This window comes from Tachypleus tridentatus, chromosome 3 (genome assembly GCF_004210375.1).
Source record: "Tachypleus tridentatus isolate NWPU-2018 chromosome 3, ASM421037v1, whole genome shotgun sequence".
NCBI lineage: Eukaryota > Metazoa > Arthropoda > Merostomata > Xiphosura > Limulidae > Tachypleus > Tachypleus tridentatus.
In genome coordinates, this window is record NC_134827.1 from 40,426,004 (window position 1) to 40,442,192 (window position 16,189).

Genomic DNA, 16,189 nt, shown 5'->3' on the forward strand with positions numbered 1-16,189 from the left:
AGCTGTTTATGTTTGATCCATGTTTTCTGAAGGGTTTGTTTATGACCAGTATGTATCTTACAGCTTGTCTGAACGATAAACTGGAACACTAGAGGTCAGATTTTACGAAGCTGTTTATGTTTGATCCATGTTTTCTGAAAGGTTTGTTTATGACCAATATGTATCTTACAGCTTGTCTGAACGATAACTGGAACACTAGAGGTCAGATTTTACTAAGCTGTTTATGTTTGATCCATGTTTTCTGAAGGGTTTGTTTATGACCAGTATGTATCTTACAGCTTGTCTGAACGATAAACTGGAACACTAGAGGTCAGATTTTACTAAGCTGTTTATGTTTGATCCATGTTTTCTGAAGGGTTTGTTTATGACCAGTATGTATTTTACAGCTTGTCTGAACGATCAACTGGAACACTAGAGGTAAGATTTTACGAAGCTGTTTATGTTTGATCCATGTTTTCTCAAGGGTTTGTTTATGACCAGTATATATCTTACAGCTTGTCTGAACGATAAATTGGAACACCAGAGGTCAGATTTTACTAAGCTGTGTATATATGATCATAAACAAACTCTCTGTACGCCTTGTTGCCTATGAACTGAAAAACCAAACCCTTCAGAAAACATGAGTTTGTTGGAAGAAGAGTACATCGCGAGAATAGCTAATATATTTTGTCTTTCAACCAGCTAGAACCCTATTGTTTACCTGTTCTTCAACCTCTAAAGCCACAACATTGGCGAGAAAAGAAATGATTAAATAAACAATTTAATAAGTTGCTAGAAAATTGTCATATTGATACCTTATATTGGCAAGTATCGATCACACACGGTTCAGATTTAGTTGACACTAATAAAAAAAACTTTGCATAAATCAGACATCAACGTAAAACTGCACACTGTTATATGAATAAGAACACACGTTTTTATTGAACACCATCTGATTTCCCTTCTGACTTCAATGATAGAATGAAATTTCTGGATCGTATTAGCATTAGACAGAGTAACAGTTCAATACTGTACAGTTTGGAGGGGAAAAAAAAACCTTCGAACAGAAACGTAAAGAATTGGAGATTTGTACCACTCGTTTAATCGTAAAATAAATGTCGAAGTAAATAGAGTGATCGTGTAAGAGATGAGATCACATGGAGACATTAAAAACCACAGATATCGTATGATGCTATGCTCGGTCCTGCGTTTATTTCTTTTGTATAACAGTTCATATTTTATTCATAGGAAGAAATTTATCTATTTGTTGTGTGGAATGAGAGAAGAGAAAAAAAGCAACCAGGTTGTTGAGGATTTTGATAAATGTGATTTGATTGTGAAATCAATCTGAATGCGTTAAGAGGAGGATGCGCTTCGAGATTTGTTGTATATTAGCGTCAGTATAAGTATCTAGGTGCTAAATAACCAACGTATGACCCTATATAACATTGTTTATCATTTCTCTACAGGTTCAGTACATTATTTCTCGCCCCTGAAAACATAGTATTACATATCACATGTAATACTAGCACTTCTATGTTTATAGCTGTTAGTCTATACCGTCATACCCTTTCAGCTGTAGGGCGTTATGATGTGACGGTCAATCCCTCTATTCGTTGGTAAAAGAGTAGCTCAAAAGTTGGCGGTGGGTGGTGATGATTATCTTTCTTCCCTCTAGTCGTATACTGCTAAACTAGGAATGACTAGCGCAGATAGCCCTCGTGTAGCTTTGCGCGAAATTAAAAAACAAACGAAACTTAGTCTTTCCTATTAACGTGTTATCACAATATTTACGTGTCGCTCGAGTTCAGATATCACTATATTATTCAGTAGTTCAAGCAGGAAGTTTAATTCGTGAATTATAACGACAATTGTCGAACTCACTACTCTTTCAAAAAAAAAACAACACAAAAAAACATCGTCTTTAAAGCGTCATCCGAGTGGGAGACCAGTAACTTCGCGAACTTACAGCACTAAACTCCGGCATTCGATTCCCTAAGATGGGCACAGCAGGTGTCTTAATGTGGCTTGTTCTAAAACAAACAGTCTTTTCTAAAATTGTCAAAGATAAACGTTTATTTCTCAAACGAAGGTTTGAACATATTGACTGCTGATTCGCTGTATAAGGTACTGTCCTCCTCCACCGATTGAACGTGATTGTGTTGTGTACGGTGTACGGCTGCAAAAATTCCGTGCGCGTTGAAAGCGATCACGCTCAATAGGTTAAAACAATAAATGGTTTTACTTATCCATTAATCTATTGTAATAATACTGAGTTTTTTATCTGTCCTCAAAAGGTGCACACACCTTGATATCCAAATCCGCGTACGACAACACCTTAAAAGGTTTCAAAAAGGTCTAACATTAGATCGTATAATAACATTGTAAGTTTCTATATTGATAGTGTTAAGTAGGTTAAAGTTTAACTCTTAACTAAACTTAAACAAAATCTTACACAAGTTACAGTGTTAATTTATCTCTTTATTGATATAAGCTGCTTTGAAAAAAGGCTTAACTAATCTTAGGCCTAACACAAGGGGACTTGTATATTTCGGTATCTGCAATTGGAATTCTTTTGTATTATTTAGAAATTCTGTTTTTAATGAGGTACTGTTGCAGTATGCTAATTAGTGTATTATGTAACTGTTTCTTGCAAAGCCGAATAAAATATATTTTACTCGTATCAGTGTTTGAAGACATATCTTCAGAAGTCTGCAGTAACATAAACAGAGCACTTCGGTGTGTTCTGTGTATATATATTCTGTATTCAACCATGGAAACGCTCAAGACACTTAGAATTTGATGCCTATTAAGGGCCTGTCAACTAATAAAATGCTTATAGAGTATTTTCATCGAGAGCTCTGTTAGAGTTATTATAGAACTTTTCTAGGAATGAGGTAGTAGCCACACCTGGTTGAAAGGTTGAAATATTGCATGACACGAATAAATCTACTAAAGTAGATATAAAACAATATAGAATTATAATAAAAAAGCTACCGTGATAGAATGATTTTTTTTTTAATCTTGAGAATCACCAAAACTTACCAGTTTTATAACTATAGCTTATTTCACGATACAGTCCGGCCCGGCATGGCCAGGTGGGTGAAGGCGTTCGACTCGTAATCTGATGGTTACGGATTTGATTACCCGTCGCACCAAACATACTCGTCCTTTCAGCTGTTAGGGCGTTATAATTTGACGGTCAATCCCACTATTCGTTGGTAAAAGAGTAGCCCAAGAGTTGGCGATCGGTGAGATGACTAGCTGCCTTCCCTCTAGTCTTACACTGCTATATTAGGGACGGTTAGCGCAAATGGCCCTCAAGTAGCTTTGCGCGAAATTAAAAAACAAACACACGAACGATACAGTCATAACAATTGAAGTCTATTAACAATAATTGTGCAATATATGTATATATATATACATATTATGTGAAGTTTACTGGTGATTAGCACTGTCGTTTAATCATACAGCAAGTCGTTAAAATATCTTAAGTTATTTACTGTTCATGCCAACACTAGATCCTTTGTCATAGTGTTCATAATTAGTGAATTTTTCTATGACTGTCGGTTTGTTCTATTCGTTCGATTCAATGTTTGGTGCTTTTTGTTTTTGTCCATATTTTTTTCAAGGGTTAGTGTGGATTCTTCGCTGGAGCATTTGTAACTAATTGTAAGTTTCTATGGCTATTAATTTATTTCAATCGTTTGGTTCACCCTTATTTTGTGTGCTTGTGAAAAGGCTTTTGTTTACATCTATATTCTTTAGTTTACATCTATATTGTTTTGTTTACATCTATATTCTTTAGTTTACATCTATATTCTTTTGTTTACATCTATATTCTTTAGTTTACATCTATATTCTTTTGTTTACATCTATATTCTTTAGTTTACATCTATATTCTTTTTGTTTACATCTATATTCTTTTGTTTACATCTATATTCTTTAGTTTACATCTATATTCTTTTAGTTTACATCTATATTTCTTTTGTTTACATCTATATTCTTTTTTACATCTATATTCTTTAGTTTACATCTATATTCTTTTGTTTACATCTATATTCTTTAGTTTACATCTATATTCTTTTAGTTTACATCTATATTCTTTTGTTTACATCTATATTCTTTAGTTTACATCTATATTCTTTTGTTTACATCTATATTCTTTAGTTTACATCTATATTCTTTTGTTTACATCTATATTCTTTTGTTTACATCTATATTCTTTAGTTTACATCTATATTCTTTAGTTTACATCTATATTCTTTAGTTTACATCTATATTCTTTTTTACATCTATATTCTTTTAGTTTACATCTATATTCTTTTTTACATCTATATTCTTTAGTTTACATCTATATTCTTTAGTTTACATCTATATTCTTTAGTTTACATCTATATTCTTTTGTTTACATCTATATTCTTTTAGTTTACATCTATATTCTTTAGTTTACATCTATATTCTTTAGTTTACATCTATATTCTTTAGTTTACATCTATATTCTTTTGTTTACATCTATATTCTTTTGTTTACATCTATATTCTTTAGTTTACATCTATATTCTTTTTTGTTTACATCTATATTCTTTAGTTTACATCTATATTCTTTTGTTTACATCTATATTCTTTAGTTTACATCTATATTCTTTTGTTTTACATCTATATTGTTTAGTTTACATCTATATTGTTTTGTTTACATCTATATTCTTTTGTTTACATCTATATTCTTTAGTTTACATCTATATTCTTTTTACATCTATATTCTTTAGTTTACATCTATATTCTTTTGTTTACATCTATATTCTTTTGTTTACATCTATATTCTTTTGTTTACATCTATATTCTTTTTTACATCTATATTCTTTTGTTTACATCTATATTCTTTAGTTTACATCTATATTCTTTTGTTTACATCTATATTCTTTAGTTTACATCTATATTCTTTTGTTTACATCTATATTCTTTAGTTTACATCTATATTCTTTTGTTTACATCTATATTCTTTTGTTTACATCTATATTCTTTTGTTTACATCTATATTGTTTAGTTTACATCTATATTCTTTTGTTTACATCTATATTCTTTACATCTATATTCTTTTGTTTACATCCATATTGTTTAGTTTACATCTATATTGTTTTGTTTACATCTATATTCTTTAGTTTACATCTATATTCTTTTGTTTACATCTATATTCTTTAGTTTACATCTATATTCTTTTGTTTACATCTATATTCTTTAGTTTACATCTATATTCTTTTGTTTACATCTATATTCTTTTGTTTACATCTATATTCTTTTGTTTACATCTATATTCTTTTGTTTACATCTATATTCTTTAGTTTACATCTATATTCTTTTGTTTACATCTATATTCTTTAGTTTACATCTATATTCTTTAGTTTACATCTATATTCTTTAGTTTACATCTATATTCTTTTGTTTACATCTATATTCTTTTGTTTACATCTATATTCTTTAGTTTACATCTATATTCTTTTGTTTACATCTATATTCTTTAGTTTACATCTATATTCTTTTGTTTACATCTATATTCTTTAGTTTACATCTATATTCTTTTGTTTACATCTATATTCTTTAGTTTACATCTATATTCTTTTGTTTACATCCATATTGTTTAGTTTACATCTATATTCTTTTGTTTACATCTATATTGTTTTGTTTACATCTATATTCTTTTGTTTACATCTATATTCTTTAGTTTACATCCATATTGTTTTGTTTACATCTATATTCTTTTGTTTACATCTATATTCTTTTGTTTACATCTATATTGTTTTGTTTACATCTATATTCTTTTTTACATCTATATTCTCTTAGTTTACATCTATATTCTTTTGTTTACATCTATATTCTTTACATCTATATTGTTTTGTTTACATCTATATTCTTTTGTTTACATCTATATTCTTTAGTTTACATCTATATTGTTTTGTTTACATCTATATTCTTTAGTTTACATCTATATTCTTTTGTTTACATCTATATTGTTTTGTTTACATCTATATTCTTTTGTTTACATCTATATTCTTTTGTTTACATCTATATTCTTTTGTTTACATCCATATTGTATAGTTTACATCTATATTCTTTAGTTTACATCTATATTCTTTTGTTTACATCTATATTCTTTTGTTTACATCTATATTCTTTAGTTTACATCCATATTGTTTTGTTTACATCTATATTCTTTTGTTTACATCTATATTGTTTTGTTTACATCTATATTCTTTTGTTTACATCTATATTCTTTAGTTTACATCTATATTCTTTTGTTTACATCTATATTCTTTAGTTTACATCTATATTCTTTTGTTTACATCTATATTGTTTTGTTTACATCTATATTCTTTTGTTTACATCTATATTCTTTTGTTTACATCTATATTGTTTTGTTTACATCCATATTCTTTAGTTTACATCTATATTGTTTTGTTTAGTTTACATCTATATTCTTTTGTTTACATCTATATTCTTTAGTTTACATCTATATTCTTTTGTTTACATCCATATTGTTTAGTTTACATCTATATTGTTTTGTTTACATCTATATTCTTTAGTTTACATCTATATTGTTTTGTTTACATCTATATTCTTTTGTTTACATCTATATTGTTTTGTTTACATCTATATTCTTTTGTTTACATCTATATTCTTTAGTTTACATCCATATTGTTTAGTTTACATCTATATTGTTTTGTTTACATCTATATTCTTTTGTTTACATCTATATTCTTTTGTTTACATCTATATTCTTTTGTTTACATCTATATTCTTTTGTTTACATCTATATTCTTTAGTTTACATCTATATTCTTTAGTTTACATCTATATTCTTTTGTTTACATCCATATTGTTTAGTTTACATCTATATTGTTTTGTTTACATCTATATTCTTTTGTTTACATCTATATTCTTTTGTTTACATCTATATTGTTTTGTTTACATCTATATTCTTTTGTTTACATCTATATTCTTTTGTTTACATCTATATTGTTTTGTTTACATCCATATTGTTTAGTTTACATCTATATTGTTTTGTTTACATCTATATTGTTTTGTTTACATCTATATTCTTTTGTTTACATCTATATTCTTTTGTTTACATCTATATTCTTTTGTTTACATCTATATTCTTTTGTTTACATCTATATTCTTTTGTTTACATCTATATTCTTTTTTAGTTTACATCTATATTCTTTTAGTTTACATCTATATTCTTTAGTTTACATCTATATTGTTTACATCTATATTCTTTTGTTTACATCTATATTCTTTTGTTTACATCTATATTGTTTTGTTTACATCTATATTCTTTTGTTTACATCTATATTCTTTAGTTTACATCTATATTGTTTTGTTTACATCTATATTCTTTAGTTTACATCTATATTCTTTTGTTTACATCTATATTGTTTTCATCTATATTGTTTTGTTTTACATCTATATTCTTTTGTTTACATCTATATTCTTTTTTTTGTTTACATCTATATTGTTTTGTTTACATCTATATTCTTTTGTTTACATCTATATTCTTATTGTTTTGTTTACATCTATATTCTTTTGTTTACATCTATATTCTTTAGTTTACATCTATATTCTTTTGTTTACATCTATATTCTTTAGTTTACATCTATATTCTTTTGTTTACATCTATATTCTTTAGTTTACATCTATATTCTTTAGTTTACATCTATATTCTTTTGTTTACATCCATATTGTTTAGTTTACATCTATATTGTTTTGTTTACATCTATATTCTTTAGTTTACATCTATATTCTTTTGTTTACATCTATATTGTTTTGTTTACATCTATATTCTTTTGTTTACATCTATATTCTTTTGTTTACATCCATATTGTTTAGTTTACATCTATATTGTTTTGTTTACATCTATATTCTTTAGTTTACATCTATATTCTTTTGTTTACATCTATATTGTTTTGTTTACATCTGTATTCTTTTGTTTACATCTATATTCTTTAGTTTACATCTATATTCTTTCGTTTACATCTATATTCTTTTGTTTACATCCATATTGTTTTGTTTACATCTATATATTGTTTTGTTTATTATATTGTTTTGTTTACATCTATATTCTTTTGTTTACATCTATATTGTTTTGTTTACATCTATATTCTTTTGTTTACATCTATATTCTTTAGTTTACATCCATATTGTTTTGTTTACATCTATATTCTTTAGTTTACATCTATATTCTTTTGTTTACATCTATATTGTTTTGTTTACATCTATATTCTTTTGTTTACATCTATATTCTTTTTAGTTTACATCTATATTCTTTTTGTTTACATCTATATTCTTTTATGTTTACATCTATATTCTTTTGTTTACATCTATATTCTTTAGTTTACATCTATATTCTTTTAGTTTACATCTATATTCTTTTGTTTACATCTATATTGTTTTGTTTACATCTGTATTCTTTTGTTTACATCTATATTCTTTAGTTTACATCTATATTCTTTCGTTTACATCTATATTCTTTTGTTTACATCCATATTGTTTAGTTTACATCTATTGTAAGTGTATTATCAAGTTGATCATTATACCTCGGAAAGGTAATTGTAATAAACATATCGACAGAGAAATAGCTCAAAGTTATATCAGCGATGTGTAGTATATCTACGTCATGTGTCAACAGGTGATATGGTGATATATGGTGCACACACATCACACCCTAACAAACAATATAGGTAATGCAGCAAATGGCTGTATATGAAATCTCATGTTCAAGAGTACCATATATAATATAGCACTAGGGCTTTCTGTAATTATTTTAAATCTAGAATAACATACCTGATTTCCATTGAGAGACTTCATGATTTGCAGAGGCCTCAGTGTATTGGTTTGGTTCTTTCATTATCCCCCGTTATTGTGTTACTCTCCACAGTTTGAGTTGAGACGGAACGAACTGGAACACCGTTCCGATGATGTATCAAACCGTTGCTGTTGTTAAAATTTTACGGTCTAACAGAGGCAAGGAGAATAAGTTGTCTGTTCAAATGGTATTCTAAAGTAGTTGAACCTATCTGTGTGGAGTTTGACGAAAAGAAGACAAATGTTTGAAGTTCAGAATACAACTGTGGTAACCCACGAGGTAACGAAATTAAATTATTTACTGACACTATTGTGATAAGAGTAGAGAAAAATAATTCGTCCTGGCAGTCGGATTTCAAAGTAATTGAATCAGTCTGTGTGGACTATTGACAAGGAAGAGAATTATTTAAAGTTGGAGATACAACTGTGATATCCATTGTGTAAAAAAAAATGTTGTACATACTTTTGACTTGCTTTGAATATATTCTTGTACAGTCTGCTTATTGTTCGAATTTGGGCGTGAGGAAGAGATCAGATATATCTTATCTTTCTAGAAGAACAACCAAAGGCCTTCACTGGAAAACATTACTAATTTACAGAACAAAACGTCAAGTCGTAGAGTATGCCTATATAACATGGGTTAATGTACAAAAAACACACATCAACATACGAGAGTTGGTGGTGGGTAGTGATGACTACTTACCTTATCTCTAGTCTTACACTACCAAATTAGGGACGGGTAGCGCAGATAGCTCTCGTGTAGCTTTGCGCGAAATTCAAAGAAAAACAAACAACAAACTTTATGTGCACCTAGAGTAAACAACTAGATCAGAAACCCTTTGATTCGGCCACAGATATCTCTAAGTTTGAACAACTGACCAGAGGGGAGGCAGCGCGTCAACAGCACCTAACGTTCAAGGGTTTTCAATCGAATAATGAAACTGTCAGTCACTCTTGATGTACCCACAGTTGAAATTGTAGAGAGTATTTATTGGCGTGATTCTTAGACCTTGCGATCCACAGCCCAGAAGTTTATCATTAATGAAGATCTAGAGACCTGTGGAGGAAAAGGTCTTCTTTTTCCCCATGTTTTTGACTAGAGAGAGTCAGTTTTAACTTTGACTATTCCCCCCCTCTCAGGAAGTGATATTACCTTGTTTGTATTGTTGCTGAATCTTAAATAATGACCCTTGTTACGTTGTTACATTACTTACAATGTATTAAACTGTGTTCATTGCAAGCAATTTTCAACTAACTTGCCCTGTTCGTGCCATGTCCAGTTCATGGGATAATATTAACTTGTATATCTTCACTAGCGTCACTTAATGACATTCGAATTCCTTTTGCCAGCCGACAGATTCATGATTTCAATTTCTTTAGTAGACAGCGGCACAGCGATATGCCTGCGGACTTACAAGGCTATAAACTGGGTGGGCAGAGCACAGATAACCCCCCTTGTGTTGCTTTAAGCTTAACTTCAAACAAACAGCTTAGAATGTTTTTGAAATCTCATCTCGTTACAGAGAGTGTTGTCACGTCCGGTCATGCTCTATCTGATGAGTTTGTATTATGATAGTAGCTGTGCAGCGTTGCTCTTATTACAAAAGCGCTGTTGTCAAAGTGCGTCTCTTCTCCCCGACAGCTCACCGTAAGTCATATAGTGTATGACAAAGACGATTTTTAACGCCCACTTCAAAGTCTGATCATATAAAGATTTATATATTGTGTGTTTGATGGCTTATGTCTTTACGTGGAATAACACAAATACTAGTTTTGTTGTCCAACTGCTTATGGTATGCGACGATTGAACAGACATGTTGTGAAGGCACTTTGTGCACGGAAATATTTCTTGATTAGGTTGGTTGCATACAGTGCAGAAGAAGGCTTGTGCCACTGACCAATGTGGCCGTGGATTTCTCATCTGTTACACAAGACGTCGCACTTTGCTTTTCATTGGTCATTGCAGGTCACTTTCTAGGTGGTCCTAGTTCTTTAAATATATCCATATTCTCCGATATTTTCCAATGCCATTAAATGCAAGGCATATCTCCGTCTTGGAGATTCTAAATCTACAATATAAACGCATCTCAATTTTCTTCTCGTATTAACAGTTTGCGTCAAAAGGTGTTGTTAAGTACCTTTCCGAAAAGCAGTAAATGTGCGATGACGTCACACTACCTATGTATCGTCAAAGAAAGGAATAATGTAGTTTTGATACGTGTCGTTCAACCTTAAATTTATATCGGTTCTACCTATCAGGTGCGTTACTGACTTGCATATTCACAATAATTTCAACCTTTGTGCCCCCCCCCCGGTGAGACATGAGACAGAGATAAATCAAATAACTTAGAATGCTAAAATCCAGGGTTGGATTCTCCGTGTTGGACGCAGCAGATAACCCAGTGCGGGTCTGCTCCTAAACGTTGTTTAGCATGATTTATTTTATACCCCCCATCAGTAGCACGGTTGTATATCTTACACCACCAGTAACTGAGTTTCTATACAAGTGATGGGCAGAGCACACATAGCCCTCTATGTTACTCTGTGCTTAACAACAAACAATAAGAGCCTTCTTTCACGAATGTTAGATATCTTATTAAGTGTTAATACGAAACCTGTGGAAGAGGTTTCATCACTTGAAACACAAATCAAGGCTGAACTTTCGAAATGAAACACGAATTAGACACAGTTTTGTTATTTTAAACAAACATAAGCTTAACTGTCAAATAACTGTTTTTTACTTTACTTTTTTACTGTTGTTCGAAATTTTGATCACATTTAATTATGGTGACGGTATTCATGCACGTCACGTGCTTCTGATCAGTTAGTTGTTCCTGGTACTGAATCCATTGTGTGAAAACAAAAGGTGTGCTGTTAACAAATATATTTTAGTATAAAACAAGTAAAATATAAAAACAGAACAGCCAAAGGTACAAAAGACAGATAGCTATATGTAGTTTTTTAAAACTATTTGACACTAAATGTCACGGTAAAAAATATAGGTTTTACATGACATGTAAAACAGAAACAAAAGAGAAAGAGAAATTATCACTAAGAGTTTAACTGTTATTGGAAGCTTTATATTAGCTCAGTAGCAGATACGAAGTTCACAACTCTTAAGTAACGAGTTTCGGTATCCATGGCGGGCAATCGGAAAGATGAGAACAATGGTTGACTAGAATCTTGGTTCAATAATAGACCACATTTGTAATAATGAGTAAATAATGACATAACTGGAAGGCTTTGTTATGGACCGCATATATTATTTATGTTCTGTTTAAGGTTTAAATGTAGAAAAAAATCACATACACACACACACATATATATGTGTAGGTAGATGGATGGATAGGTATGTTTGTGGATAAAAAATTAATGCTTAGAGAGCCAGGCAAAAAAAACTGCATTATAAACAGCAAATCCAAAACTGTGATAAATGGCATTTTAACGAATAAACACGAGAAAACTTAAATTAAAAACATTACATAAATTAAAAGGATCCTTAATCTACGAGAATATGAAATGTATCCTAGGTTTTGGAGGTGACTGAAAAAGTAGGACCCATAATGCGGTGGAGATACACCGTCTATCAGTCTTAATTTCCGTTCGCTGGTCTCATTATTTAAAACATAAATACAGTTAAGAGAGCAAGGTTTGGGTGCTCAAGCTCACAATGTCCCACATTTACATCACCCCCCACTGCTTGCAGAGAATTGTGGGTAGGTGACAACTCTCCAAATTAAAACAAAACAAAACGAAATAAGGTACTGCCACTTGGAGGGAAATAAAATAAACCTACCTCCTGAGATAGACATTCCAGCACCAATTATAGTAATAAAGCCCTGCTTTAATTGTTAATTAATAGAAAAGTAGACAAATTATATTAGTTTTGAGTTATACTAATTAATTTAAATAACTTGGCTGGTCTTTTATAACTCCCAACCACCACTCATTAAGTCCACTGTAACTACCAATTTTCACTCCAAACAAGCCTTTATGTGCGATAAGGTGTTCATCCGCGTAAAAGTAGCGCCATTAAAATGTGAAAGTACTTATTGGGAGAATTCCAGCAAAGAAACTACTTAGTTTTTATTACTTTTATATATTTATTTAATACATTTTTATATTTGTCACATATTATTTTAATAATTTATTTAGAGTTTCTCAGTTAATCCATGGAATATTAATTTTTGCAAGAATATTTCAACATTAATAACGACATATTGCAATGTATCACAAATTTTTAAAAATCCGGATAATTGACAAGTTATAATGCTTATAACAGAAGAATGTGGTATATTACTATTAAACATTAGATTGATATCAAAAACGATTGGTGTAATTTCGAGATCTAAAAAATATGCTTTTTTGGCTCGTTTTGTTTATTAAAATATATATTTGTATTCTTGTGTGAATATATATTTTTTCCCTTAGAAAAACAGCTAGGGAATGGATTTTTATATCGAAGTCAGACCTTAAATTCCAAAAATGAAAAATAAAATAAAAAAAACGAAACTTTCTACACCCCATAAGTAAAGGAATCCTTTTTTCTGAGATTCAAAGTTCAAGTTTCTCCTAATATTTATAGTAATATGGCAGAAAAAGAACTATAGATAGGTATCTAGTATCAGCGACTATTCGAATATGTTTCTACAATCACTAGATATTCTTACATAGACGATACAGTGTTCTGGGAGCTCATAGTCATTCAGAATTCTGTGATTAGATGGAAATGTTAACAAAAGCGTATGGTAGCGAGTTATTTGAGTTGTGCAGGCCAGCTTTCAGTGCGATTAGCTTAGCACGGCATTCACTGCGGCAAAATAGTCACGACTTTGGTACCACAGCCTGACAAAATGAGTTTGTGAAATCGAACACGAATACAATGATAAACAGTGAAAATAGCTGTTTATAAGAAATTATTCCTTATGCAAGTTAGATACTCAATTCAATATTTTTAGGTTGATGACACATCAGGTTTATGTTTTCTACTTCTAATAATTTATGTGAAGGAACCCCCAATTAGTTGTGTTCCCTGCATTGCCTGCTGACATATAACGACAAGTAAAACCGGGTTCGTGAACATTTAAGGACAAATGGTGCAGACAGACAGTTTGAGTTAACAAAGATAAAATATACATATTTATTTAAGAACAAAAGCTGACACTGGATAATATTACTTCTTTTATGTTTAAATAGTAAATAAAACCAAAATTTTGATTTTAACATACATATTGATTCTTGCTTGTCACGTTCGCGTGTCATGCTGTGCTATGCTACATACAACACAGAGTGCATGATTGTTCTCGTGATTCAGAGCATGTGCACTTTTTACTGTCGTCACAACAGTACAAACAGCAACATTTAGTGTTTATGTGATTGTTCTTGTGATTCAGAGCATGCGCACTTTTTACTGACGTCACAACAGTACAAACAGCAACATTTAATGTTTATGTGATTGTTCTCGTGATTCAGAGCATGCGCACTTTTTACTGACGTCAAAACAGTAAAAACAGCAACATTAAGTGTTTATTTGGCGTCATTTTAGTGTCAACTTACTGACTGACAGACAACACACTACTGTATAATGACGCAAATGGTTGGAAGAGGTGACCAATATTTGAAATTGTTTTCTTGATCCTAACAACGACAGTATAATTAAAAATAGTGAATTTATGAATTTGTAAATCTAAGATCGAGTTGTTTTCAGAATGTTATTTGAAAGTTGGAGACACAATCATCCGCCATTTGTCAACTTGAACTACACCTTTCTACACACTCGTCAAGTCTTACGACGCACGACAGCTATTTCCAGCTAAATAACAAGTTGTATCGTTTCACAGAGTTGTTTTTAATTTATTTTTGTCGTATGAGATGATCATAAGGTTAGCTTTTAGCCTTTATAAAAACTGGTTAGGGGGTTATTTCACTTGTAAATACATTTCTCGATTACCTGAAAATTTATTGTCATTTAAACTAATACTACTTAGCAGGCCCAATATTCTGGTTCGTTTCCTTAGCTCTGAATGACGTAATTTAAAAGAAAACTAACTAGTCAGCACAGAACAAATACAAACAAAAAAATTATGTTACTTAGGCCATCTTATTAAAAGGTTTGATCAATAAACGTCTAAACACAAGTATATAATAATCCAGTGTAATTGTAGTGCTTAAACACTTTACTGTAAATCGCACTTATGATATTATATATCAGATAAACATTTTACTACATTGTTTGTTTGTTTTGCATTTCGCACAAAGCTACACGAGGGTTATCTGCGATAGCCGTCCCTAATTTAGCAGAGTAAGACTAGAGGGAAGACAGATAGTCATCAACATCCATCGCCAATTCAAGCAGCAAAGGCTATTGTTTTACCAACGAAAATTTAGATTGATTATTACATTATAACTCTCTCTACTGTCTAACTGTAGAGTAACTTCTTATATGTCGCCATCTCGTTTTTCATAGAACACGAGTGATGTTCTGTTACGACCACGAACTTCAATACAAGTCATTTCATGTAACATTTATGACACCTTTCGTTGTTGTTTTTTCCAACTCCCCTAGCTAATGGAGTACTGATACAGAGAATTGTCAAAAGTCATATCAGAATATCTGTTGTGTGAAAGGTAGGGTGATATTTATTTGTTTGTTTTTTAAATTTCGCTCAAAGCTACTCGAGGGCTGTCTGCGCTAGCCGTCCCTAATTTAGCAGTGTAAGACTAGAGGGGAGGCAGCTAGTCATCACCACCCACCACCAACTCTTGGGCTACTCTTTTACCAATGAATAGTGGGATTGACCGTAACATTATAACGCCCCACGGCTAAAAGAGCGAGCACGTTTGGTACAACGGTGATTCGAACCCGCGACCATCATATTACGAGTCGAACGCCTTAACCCACCTGGCCATGCCGGGGCCTTGTTAGATTTAATCGACACAGACGTTTCAGACATCTTTCGTCTCGAAAACGTAGTCAATTCGGACGCGTAATTTTACATTTGTGTTTTGTCGAATTTATTTCAGTATTTCTTGACATTTTGAAGAACGTTGTCTTTGCAATTGGTTGTCGCAAAAATCTGACCAAGCTGTACTGGTTCCACAAGAACTGCGCATATCGTATATTGCAAATCATGATTATCATAGAACTTAATGTTTCCTAAATGTTTAGGGAAGTTATATGATTAATAAAGCTGGCTTTTTTTTTTTTGAAATATAAACTAATTCAATATTAATTGGGGTTTAAATATTTTATAACTGGAAAAAAATACATGATTACTTCAATAACACATTTCTTCTAAGGAAACGAATGTCCAGTGTGTTCCATGTATCAAGAGTACGATCAAAACAGTA

General features: G+C 31.0%; 1 protein-coding gene across 1 annotated transcript in view; it reads right to left on the minus strand.

Moving 5' to 3' along the window:
- The window catches only part of LOC143245808 (ras-related protein Rab-20-like), a 128,791-nt gene extending 112,839 nt beyond the window's left edge, over positions 1 to 15,952 (minus strand). Inside the window, exon 1 of the mRNA XM_076492062.1 lies at positions 15,921 to 15,952. Coding sequence (XP_076348177.1) covers positions 15,921 to 15,952 — 32 coding nt within the window. The remainder of the gene's footprint in view (positions 1 to 15,920) is intronic.
- Positions 15,953 to 16,189: the final 237 nt, after the last annotated feature.